The 12,723-nt window shown below is 33.7% G+C and overlaps 1 protein-coding gene across 1 annotated transcript; it reads left to right on the top strand.

Annotated features, from left to right (window-relative positions):
• The first annotated feature begins 9,085 nt into the window (after positions 1–9,085).
• LOC131054309 (pentatricopeptide repeat-containing protein At1g63330) lies at positions 9,086–11,093 on the top strand. The gene has a single exon (XM_057988788.2). It carries the CDS (start codon positions 9,163–9,165, stop codon positions 11,005–11,007), a length of 1,845 nt encoding a protein of 614 aa, XP_057844771.2. The 5' UTR covers positions 9,086–9,162; the 3' UTR covers positions 11,008–11,093.
• Positions 11,094–12,723: the final 1,630 nt, after the last annotated feature.

Below are 12,723 nucleotides of genomic sequence, written 5' to 3'. Positions count from 1 at the left end.
TATATATATATATATATATATATATATATATATATATATATATATCCAACAATTCTACTCTTACGTGTTAATTCATCCAAATAAGAAAGTTATGAAGTAAAGTGCAACATTTCCACACAAAATTGCAAAGAAAATGATCAACAAATTGCCTTCAAACTAAGTTCTCTGTACAAAATCACCATCCAACCCCTCCTAAAAACTTAATGCATCTATTTAAACTCCAAAACAAATGGATATAACCATATTTTGGATTGGTTAGCCTTGCAACTACTGATTGTGTGTTATGCTAATTGACAACTTTGAAAAGTTGTCAAGCAACTTTTACAATTTTGCTCATTTTGCATAAATGAAACAAATGACCTCTAAGAACCTTGAAAATACGTCAAATAGGACCTAAAAACATCAAATACTTTATAGGCACTCCCATACCACACTTTGGGAGGTGTTCACCCATGTTGACCAATGTAGTCCTATTTGAGTAAATGCAATCATTTGGCATCAAGGCCTTACAAAATGACTTCAAAAGACTTCAAAAAGTTTAAAGGTGGTCCTTGAGACCTTATTACATCCAAATGAACAACAAGACATGAAAGAAATGACAAACACAGTAATATGCCCCTTGGACCCATAGGTGCCCCTGCACCATGCTCCTGGGGAAAGAAGAATCTCAAGTCCCTCTTGAGATGAGGTCTTCAATAGATACACCATTCTACTTGATATAATTCTTAGTCATCCAGGTAGCATCTTCTTCAGGAAGATATTTCCATTTTATTAAGTACTCTTTGTAGGCCTCCCTTCTAGTCTTCTTCACCTCCTTTGTATCGAGGATACACTCAAGCTTCATTGTTTGGCTAGGTGGAAACTCTTCAACCCAATCATCATACTCAGTTGTTGTTATACCTGCATCACAACCTACAATCATAGAGCTCTTATATGGATATAAATCAAACACATTAAAAATGGGAGATATGGCTACCCCGAGGGGTAACTCAATCTCATAAGTATTTGGACCAAATGTTGTGGACCACCCTACAAGGTCCTATCTTTTTCATCATCAATTTGGTGTATTTTCCTTTGGGAAGCCTTTCTTTCTTTAGATGTGCTAACACCAAATCACCAATGTTGAATTGAAGGTCTCTCCTCTTCAAGTATGTCCTTTCTTTGTACTTGTCCACATTATTTTGAAAGGTTTCCCTTACTTGCTGATGAATATCTTTGATTGCAACATCAAAGTCTTTCCCTTGAGAACTCCTCCTATCAATCCCTTGCAAATCTCTTAATTCATATACACCTCTAAGGCACATCCCATAAACAATCTCAAATAGGATTCTTCCAATGCTCCTATTCATGGAGTCATTATAAGCATACTCCACTTGAGGTAGGATCAAATCCCAAGCTTGTACATGTTCTTTTGTAAGACATCTCAAGAGATTTCCCAATGACCTATTGCCAACTTCAATTTGGCCATCCATTTGTGGATGGTAGGTTGAGCTATAGGATAATTTTGTGCCAAGTTTCTTCCATAAGGTCCTCCAAAAGTGACCTATAAATTTGGAATTCCTGTTAGAGATAATATTCAAGGGTAAACCATGGATCCTCACCACTTCTTTGAAGAACAAACTTGCAATTTGCAATGCATCATTAGTACATTTTCATGGAAGAAAGTGTGTCATTTTTCTAAACCGGTCAACAACCACAAATACACTATCAAAACCCCTTGGAGTTCTAAGTAGCCCTAACACAAAATCCATACATTCTCCCAAGGCATATTGGGAATTGTAAGGGGTTGATAAATCCTTGCATTTGATGAAGTACCTTTGGCCTTTTGACATATGGAACACCCTTCAACATATCTCCTTACATCAACCTGCATTTTTGGCCAATAATGGAACCTTCTAACTCGATCCAAAGTCTCGTCAAGCCCAAAATGACCTCCCAAACTCCCACTATGTTTCTCTTTTATGATATTGTCTCTCATTGAACATCTAGGTACATATAATTGACTCCCCTTGAAGATAAAACTATTCTAAAGTAACAAATCAGAATACACACTATGGAAGGTGTAGACACCCAAAAATGGTCAAACGCTTGCGGAATCATACTTTAACATTTGTGCATTGCCTCATTTTAGGTTTTTGCGTCGCATTAACATTTCTCCTATGTCACGCACTTGGTCTTTATCATTTGCGAACATTGAGTCATTCTTCTATATTCTTCAATCATCTCGTCCTTGAATTTGGTCTTGTCGACAACATTATCCAGTCATGATTTTGATCAATTTTATCCTGTCGCATCAATGTGTGTATTCATTTGTCAACATTGGACATCATCAATCCTAATTAGGGTTTTGTCCTCTTATCAATCTTGTCAATCTTGCGATCAATTTGTCATCGATCGTTGTCCTCTTATCAATCTTGTCAATTTATCATCAATCCTTCAATCTTGTCATCAATCGCTGTCATGTGCAATCTTGTCATTTTGCGATCGATTTGTCATCGATCGTGGTCATGTCTAATCTTGTCATCTTGCAATCTATTTTGTCAATTTTGTCATTTTTCAACCGATTTGTCATCAATCGTTGTCTATCTCAATCATGTCAATTTGGATCAATTTGTCATTGTTCCTTGTCAATTGGCGCATTTCTCAATCAAATTGTCTATCGCATTGGTCATTTATCAATTCAAAATCATGACATTAATTATCTTCAATCAAGACCTAATTGTCATCCTCGCATTTCTAATTCGCCTTCTAGGGTTTTATGATTTAATCATTTAACCTAATGTGTCATTTCTTCCTTTAGGATTACTAAATTATTTATTAATCCTAAGTTTTCTCATTACAATTAAATATTCATTTAATTGGCTAATTATTCCTCTTTGTGAGTGAATTAATTAATAAATGAAAAATTATTGATTAATTCACTAATTCTCTAATTTCCTAATTTCTTAAATTCTTAAATTCAATTTTCTCCTATTTCTTTCCTAAATTTATGGCAATGACATAGAAATTTGTCATAGAATTTGTCATAAATTGTCATAAAATTCTTGACATAGAATTTGTCATAGAATTTGTCATAAAATGTCATAAATTCTTGACATAGAAATTTGTCATGAATTGTCATAAGCCTTGCATAGCAATTTGTCATGGACATGTCATAACTTTGCTATTATTGATTTGAATTTCTATTCAAATCTCTTTCATGCTAATTTGCTCATTTATCCAATTCTTCTATAAATTGGATGTTTTTCAATCAAACCTAGTCCGAATTTCTATCAAACTACCGAACTTTCGTTTCTAGTACTCTTGAGCTTTTTTGCTTTCAATTGTGAGCACTTGTAGGTGAGATCCACAAACCCATTGAAGAGGAAAGAACAACAATGGAGCCGCATGGAAGAAGCATATGGTTTGCATGATATTTTCTTTTAAATGCTTTGTTTTCATACCTTCATTGAGTGTGCTTTGGAATTAGGTTCATTTCAATGAGTGTTCTTTTGATTATGTTATCATGTCTAATGTTTTGATTGATTTACCTATCTTGTGATGATTCCTAATTTCTACGCTACAGAAGGTATTTAAAGACTGATTACAAACCTCATAAATCTCTTTGAAATCCACATCATCATGATACATGTCTTTGAGTGCATCTACCCCCATGCTTTGTAGCTGTATTTCTTGCACCATGAGTTCTGTCCTCCTAAGAGCATCTACCACTTTATTGGCTTGGCCTTTCTTGTGCTTTATAGTAAAGGTGTAGGCTTGCAAATATTCAACCCACTTCATGTGTATGTGGTTGAGTTTATCTAGTTCATTCAAGAAACCGAGAGCATGGTTATCAGTAAAAACAACAAATTCTTTGGCTAACAAATAGTGCATCCACTTTTTAAGTGCTTGGACCATGACATACAATTCTAAATCATATGAGGAAAACTTCCTCTTTATCTCATTGAGATTTTCACTAAAGAATGCAACCGGTCTGCTCTCTTGGCTTAAAACAACTCCTATCACTTGATTGATAGCATCACACTCAATAGTGAAAACTTTATCAAAATTAGGGAGCACAAGAATGGGCTGTTGGGATACCATTTTCTTCAAATACTCAAAACCTTTATCAACTTCATTGGTCCAAGAAAACTTACCCTTATTACCTCCTTTAATAGTGTCAAGAATTGGTGCACATATGTGGCTGAAGTTCTTTATGAATTTCCTATAGAAGCTTGCAAGTCCATGAAAGCTTCTGACATCTCCCACTGATTTTGGGGTTGGCCAATGTAGGATAGCATCCACCTTGGAAGGGTCCATCTTCAAACTTCCCTTGGAAATAACAAAACCAAGGTACACTAGCTCTTCTTTCATGAAGTCACACTTCTCCAAGTTTATCATCAGATTCTTCTCATGCAATCTTCTCAAAACAATGTCAAGGTGCTTAAGATGGTCCTCTTTGGACCCACTAAACACATGTGTATCATCTAGATAAACCACAACAAACTTTCCAATAAAAGGTTTCAATACCTCATTCATTAGGCACATGAAGGTACTAGGTGCATTTGATAACCCAAAGGGCATCACCAACCACTCATAGAGGCCCTCATTGGTCTTAAAGGTTGTCTTCCATTCATCCCCTTCTCTAATCCTTATCTGGTGGTAACCACTCTTTAAATTAATATTTGAAAAATACCATGCTCCTCCCAAGAAATCCATGAGATCCTCCATTCTTGGCATAGGAAACCTATATCTGATTGTGAACCAGTTAATGGCTCTTTAATATGTACAAAGTCTCCATGTTCCATACTTCTTGGGTGCTAGGATGGTGGGTACAACACATGGACTCAAACTTTTCCTCATTAGGCCCTTGTCCAACAATTCTTGCACTTGCTTTGCAATCTCCCCATTTTGAGCCATTTTCATTTTATAAGTAGCCTTATTAGGTAGTGTATCCCCCAGGATCAGGTCTATATGATGACTTACATCTTTGATTAGAGGTAGGGAATTAGGTAATTCCTCCACTACAATGCCCTTATACTTCCCTAGAAAAGTTTGAACCTCACTAGGTATGGCTCCTCCTTTGGTTTTATACAAATCTGATCCATTGTTTAACCTCACAATCAAAACAAATTCTAGACCACCTTCCTCTTTCAAGGTCTGCAAAAAATCCTTCTCATCTACCACCAGACACTATAGCCCACTTGCTTATCCACACCTTCATTTGGTAGAGGGTTCAAGGTAAAAGACTCACCATTCTTGGTTATGGTATAAGTGTTTTTTTGCCCATCATGTTGAGAATTGAGATCATACTACCATGGACATCTTAGAAGCAAATGACAAGCATCCATGGGGATCACATAACATAGGACTCTATCCATATACCCCCCAATCTTAAATTCTACCCAAGAATGTTCATTTACAAGCACTTGCTGGCCCTTACTCAACCAAGACACCTTATAAGCGGTAAGATGAGGGATTCTCTTCAATCCTAACTTCTCAACCATTTATAATGACACTAGGTTATCTGTAGACCTTGAACCTTCCCACCAAACTTACAAAAATTCCCAAAAAGTGACTTCCTTTGTGGTGGCTCCTTGGTACTTGGCACCTTCACGAGGGTTCTCCTCATCATTAGGCTCTCTCCAAATTCTGGATTAGCAGGCTTAGGTGGTGTTTTGACACTTTGGAAATCCTCCTCTTGCACTAGTTGGTTCCTCCTATCTCCTCCATGAGAACTAGAGGCTTTCTATTTTAGGACATTTGAAGGCAGGGTGCCCTACTTGATTACAATTGTAACATCTATGCATGAAGGTGCTTGAACCTCTTCCCGATCTACTGAATCTTCATCTTCCATTGGGTCTTCTTCCTATAAAACTTCCTCTATTGCTTGAGTCACCACTTTGTTCGTTGTGGTTAGACTCTCCTTGCTATCTTTGGGACCAATTTCTACCCCCAAAAGTTCCTTTCCCTCTAAAACTTCTACCTCTTCCACTACCTTACTGATCACTCATTCTCTTCAACTTTTCTTTTGCCCTCAATGCTTCTTGGAAACACTCATCCACGGTCTTGGGGACAAAGAAGTTTATTTCATCTTGGATATTAAACCTCAATCCATTAAGGTATCTAGCCACCTTTTCTCTTTCATTCTCCACATGTCCAGACCTCATGTTGAGTTTGTGAAACTCCTTAGTGTAGACAGCCACATCTATGTCTTTTTGTTTTAGGTTTTGCGTCCTTCTAAATACTTGAACCTCATAATCAGCAGGTAGGAACTATCCTTTCATTTTGTTCATCATCATATCCCATGAATTGATCATGGATTTGTTTTGTGCCACCCTTTCTCCTTGGGTGTACTTCCACAAAACCAAGGCAAAAACCCTTCAACTTTGTCTTAGCAAACTTCACCTTCTTATCTTCAAGTACCTCCTTGTACTTAAAAATAATTGTTCAAGGCAACAATCCACTCTATCAACTCCTCAACATCCATCTTGCCTACATACATAGGAAGCTCCATCTTTACATCAACAACATCTCCTTTTACTAATTTCAAAGCATTGATGAACCTTCTTTCTTCAGGAGGGATCTCCTCTTCCTGAGGTCTTGTAGGAGGGGTCTCACGTTCCCCTTCTCATGCTTATTCTTCTTCGGGGTCACTATCACTCTCTTCACCCATATCTCTCCTTCTCTCTTTGGCCTTCAATGCTTATACCTCTTCTCTTAGGGCTTTCAATTCACTAGCCACTACAGATCTGGCTTTTGGAGGCATATTGCTCACTCAAAATCACCTACCCTTCTTCACACACTAGTACTTTCCTTACCAAACCAAATGTGGCTGTGATACCACTTTGATGCAGAGAGTCTAAGAGGTTATACAAAACACCAAGATTACGGTTTTCAGCCCCAAAGTCCAATTTGCACAATGGGTTACTCAACCAAGGTTTCTATCCCTTTGAAAAATATATATGGACATGTTTTGTAAAAGATTTATATTTTAATATTTATTTATCTTAAGTGCAACAATTATCTTATCTATATAAATTATATTTAAAAGAGATGTATATGATTGCCATACAAATATTAATGTGTCTATGTATGTATTAAATGAAATAAAAACTTAGTATATATATCTTAAATAAATATATCTAATCTTGATGTTTTGGTAATTTTTAAATAATTATTTTTTATTTACAATTTTAATCAATTATATGTATTTTATTTTCTAAAATATACAAATTTTCTAATTATTTTTTAATTAAAAAATAAAAATATATTTGATTTATATATTTATTTGACATTTGTTAATCTTTTAATTCTAATTTTATTCTTATTTTTGTATTTTTTTTTCTATTGTAATCTTTTTATAATTTTTTAATTTTAATATTTAAATTTGTATTTTCACTAGTTAGAGATAATATAACTATTGTTGAAATTTATTTGATATTTTATAACTAATTTTTTAATGGACAATTTTTTCATTATTGCAATACTATAAAGACAACAAGTATTAGCTACTACGTGACACTTGTAAAAAATTAAATGACATTATCTTTCTATAAGTCTTAATACAATTATAAATTAATTAAATTATATCATTTTAATTCATTAATTTTTTTATTATTTTAATTAATTATATTTTACATGTTATTTCTATAATTCTATTATTTCTTAACTTTTAATCTATTTTCTAAAATCTCATTCTCATATTTCATAGACATGAAACATATCGAAAAAATATATATTATATTTTCACATAAAGATATGATCTATTTATAATTTAATATATTTTTCCAAAATCTAGAATTTTCTTCCTTATATCTTATCATCTACCTAATAGTAAATTTATTTATCTTGTACATACCGTTTTGGTCCAGGTGAAAATTTGGGGATTTGAACCATTAACAATGCAACCATTAAAAAAACTATTCCAAAATATGATTTTTTCATGAATTTTTTAGAACTAAAGTGTATAAATGTAATTGAATCAAAAAATCACATAAAAGGATGGATTAATTGACTATTGATTAAAGTTTGTGAAAATTTATTTGTTAGAAATATTAAATTGAAAAAAAATGGTTATGCCCATTTTGGGAATTGAACTTGGGTCTCCACTATGAGAACCCAATGTTTTAACCACTTAAGCTCAACCCCTTGGACAAGTAAAAATAAATAATTAAACATCTGTCACATAACTAATTTTTATCAATTTAGAAATCTTCTTTTAATTGTAATATTGTTTTTTTTTGTTTTTTTGTTTTAACTTTTAAAATTATTCAATCTTATCATAATTTAACATATTATATAAAAAAATATTATACATTTGCACCATATTATAAAAAATAGCAATTATAGATTATGTTGTAATTACATTTATTATTAATAATTATAATTAAGATTAAAATTAGAATTCTAACAAGAGTTAGTGTTAGAATATGGGCTAGCTCCAACAAAACAGGATTAGGATTGTATTTAATGTTATAATTAGGTAAGTATTAGGGCTACAATGAAAATTAATGTTAATATTAGAATTAGGGTTATGGATAAACTAGAATTTGAACTAGGCTAAACATAAGACTAAAATCAAGGTAAGGGTTAAACTTAGATCAAAGGTAAGGGTTAAGGATCGTTAAATTAAGAATTAAAGTTATAGAGATGAGTGTATTATATAATAATATGATGTTAGATTTTGAACATATTAATTATTATTTTAAAAATTAGAATAATTATGCAATAACTAGAAATGTTTAATTAAAACACCTTCAACTTTGAATATCAATTTGTTCTTTACATACTGCAATTGTGAGCACACTCTATTACATAGTTGCAATACATATGCCTTAATGTTATAACTTATCTATTAACTTATTACTCTTAAATAAATAATATAAAAATATAACTCTAAATTGATATCTCAATCTTTTTTTGCATAAACATTTTGAAAATATTTATATTATTTTAATATTTTCTAAATTATTTCTTATTTATAATTATTTATAAATATTTTTCATTAATATGAAAGTCTTAACACACTATAGTAATCAATTATAAATATTTATAATTTTTATCAACGCTTTTACTAATTTTATGAAAAGTTGGGTTAGTTTTATGTTTAGGTGTTTGTTGACGAGAGAAGTTCGAGACAGGAGAAGATATTTCAGGGTTTTGTTCTGCTCTGTTAACCCCATGAATATGAAGATGAAGATGGAGATTATGCACAACTTCAAATGGATATGCCCCGTCTTTAAACAGGTAACTTCTCCTCCTTATTCTTCAAAACTATACAAAACCTCATCTCAACACACACACAAACAAGAGAAATCCCCTTCTCACACGTCACAGAAATTTGATGTTGTGCATTTCAATCAGTCCATTAGTGCCCTCTGTAAATCGGGAAACACAAACAAGGCCTGGGACCTTTTACATTCAGCCATAACTGACCGCCTTCCTCTCGATGTCGTATCATTCAACTCGCTTTTAAGCGGCCTCGGAAACTCTGGTGATATCCGTAGAATCAACTCTCTTCTGGCTGTAATGAAAGAGATGGAAATACATCCAACTGTTATCACTTATAACACCCTCGTAAAGGTTTTGTGTAAAGAGAATCAAATTGAGGAAGCACTTGGTGTTTTGCACAAAATGAGGCACGCTCATTGTTTTCCTAATATTGTTACATATAACACCCTAATTGATTGGATCTGCAAAAGATGTAGAGTAGATGAGGCTCTTGTTTTAGTTGCTGAAATGATACAATCATCCATTTCTCCTAATACTATTACGTGCAATACACTAATTAATGGTCTCTCCAAGGTGGGTAGGGAAGATGAGGCTCTAAGGTTAGTGGCAGGAATGGAAAATAGTTACTGCTCTCCGGATATTGTTACATATACCACCTTGATTGACGGTCTTTGTAAAGTAGAAAGAGTTGATGACGCTTTGGGATTAGTAGCCAAAATGTTGCAAGAGGGCCGTTTTCTTAACATCTATACTTATACTAGTATGATAAATGGCTTTTTCAAGGCTGGAAAAATAGACAAAGCCTGCAATCTGTTTGTAAAAATGATGGAGTTTGGTCCTTTGCCTAATGAAGTGACATTTAGTGCAGTTATTGATGGACTGTGCAAAGATGGCAGGACAGACAAGGCTTGGGATTGCTTTCATGACATGTCCAGAAAGGGTTTGCAGGTGAATGTGATTACTTATAGTTCTTTGATATGCAGCCTATGTAAACTGCATGAGGTAGAAAAGGCTCAAAAGTTGTTTAAAAATATGCAAAGGCAAGGCTTCTCACCAAATGTTATTACTTACAACATTCTAATTGATGGTTTATGTCAGAGCAACAGGGAAAAGGATGCATTTACACTTATTTCTGAGATGCAAAACAGGGGACATCTTCCTAATGTAATCACATTTAATACACTAATACGTGCATTCTGTAGAGCAGGAGAAATGAACATGGTAGGAAAGATGTTAGAGGAGATGGCAACAAGAAATTTGAAACCTGACGAAGTGACATACACCACAGTCATTAATGGTCTATGCAAGGCAGGAGATCTTTCTAGAGCACATTCATTCTTGAACAAGATGCTAGATGAAGGCTTGACTGCTGATGTAGTCACTTATAGCTGTCTGATTGATGTCCACTGCAAAGTTAGTGAGATGGATAAGGCCTTTAAGTATTTTCTAAACATGAAAGTGGCTGGTATTGCCCCAGATGTTGTAACCTATACTATATTGATTGGCTCTTTGTGCAAGGAAAACAAAATTGACATGGCTTCCTCAATGCTGAATGAGATGAGAACAAATGATTTAGTTCCAAATGTTGTCACATATAATAAATTTCTTTACACCTTCCGCCAAAGACATGACCTTGAAAATACCTTTCTGGTGATGGATCAAATGAAGAAAGAAGGTTGTGCTCCAAGTGATTCAACTGTCCGGATACTTGACTGGCTGGTTAAAGTTGGTCAAATGAAAAAATTAAGAGACTTTGTAAATGATGATTCTTTTATTATTTCTAGGGCTGCATAGTTCTCATGTCTTGGTGAGTGCTAGTCGTATCACAATCGCTCTTGGATATATATTTTCGCAGCTCTAGAAATTGATATTTATTCATTCGTCTCAGTGTTACTTATGTACACAACCATTCTTTTGTGTAAGGCTGGGAACGTTATAATGATAATTTGGATTGGAACATAATTGAATGGTTCCGCCCTATTATTTAGAATTATAGTTCAAAAATCATCAATAAGAAATATTTTAAAATTAACATAACAAATCTTAATGTTGTAAGGGCGTCTGTTACAGTCATATCATAATTCTATATATCTCAAAATGAGGCATCTAAAAGATGCATTCAGTTAAAACACGAGTTGTGGCAATTCAGAACTACTGTATATGAAACTTTTCTCTTGAGATTTCTTTTGTGGATGATACCTTACTCTATGCTGACTTTGTAATCACAAGCATTCAAAACTAGAATAACTCTTAACAAGAAATGTACTTTTCTGGGGTTAAGGCACCCATCAATATAATATTTGCAGCTAACTCATCTGACAGTAGAAATCAGCTCATGTCAAGTTAAAATTTTTATATTTCCTGCTAGAGCTGGAGTTTCTTCGTGCTTTTATTTTTCTAAACTGTGGTTGACATATCTGAATGATTTTATTATTTTTATTTCATTCTTCTAAAGCAGCAACCACTGTTCATATTACTTAATATACCATTAGTTTCATCCTCGTTGTTTCAGAAGAAAGATGTAAAATTGAAACCTACTACATTTTCGTAATCCATGTAGTCTAGTTTCTATGGGATCATAATTTGATAAACAATATCTTCTTTTGTATTATGAAGATTCTATTTTATTATTGTCTGAAATTTATGAGTTAAACGAGGAATGTTTGAACTATTGCATTTTGAACTTTCTGAATATGGCTGGACTTTTGATGTAATAGAATTCTATTTAATGCTTCGCGGCCAGTAACTGTTGAGTAGCTTTCTCATCAATATTTTGTGCCCCAGATTTTTTTCTTTTCACTGAAAAATGAATTAGGGATATGAGAATTTAAGTAAATACTATTCCAGTCTTCATCCTGCGATGAAACAGGCATTTGGTCTTCTACAGCTAAAAGTGCTTAGTATTGAAGGAGAAAGATGAATGTGACCCCAGATAATCATTCACATCTAACTTTATTTAGTCATTCATATCTCATTTTTCTGATTCTTCCCGAATATTTTATGGCTTACATATAGATGATTTGGTACAATTCGACTTCCTTTCACCAAAAGTTCCATTCGAAAAGAAGTTTATTCCAATGTTGAGATTTGTGTGCCAGAGTTACTATTGGAGCTTCTATAGTCAAGTGACGCCAACTAGCATGTGATTGTTGGCCAATGAAATAGAGAAACCATGGTTGCTTGTAGTTTGGTGAAAGGTCACTTGTGGTATGTTGTTGAACTATGTGATGCCAAATATATATTCTTGCTTACATCAAAGAGCAAGAGTAGACTATGAAATCAAGAGATTGAGATCAAAATCACATTTTTGACCAATCATTTTTAAGGGAGATCAGGTTGTGGTAGGCTAATAAAGAATTTGTTGTAAAAGATAGATTCTTGTTTATACAAAGAACAAGAGGAAATAGACAATGCAATTGAGAAACTAAGACCAAGTTCTCATCTTTTGGCCAAGGAAGTATCTTGTAGGTTCCTTATAGGGCCATCATTGTGTACTCTAGTAATGGTTGC

This window comes from Cryptomeria japonica, chromosome 2 (genome assembly GCF_030272615.1).
Source record: "Cryptomeria japonica chromosome 2, Sugi_1.0, whole genome shotgun sequence".
Classification (NCBI taxonomy): domain Eukaryota; kingdom Viridiplantae; phylum Streptophyta; class Pinopsida; order Cupressales; family Cupressaceae; genus Cryptomeria; species Cryptomeria japonica.
Note: the sequence above shows the minus strand (reverse complement) of the source record. Positions and strands in the feature narration are given on the sequence as shown.

What these genes read in the sequence shown, in the direction of transcription:
- LOC131054309 (XM_057988788.2), top strand. Translation starts at nt 9,163, where the DNA reads ATGAATATGAAGATGAAGATGGAGATTATGCACAACTTCAAATGGATA.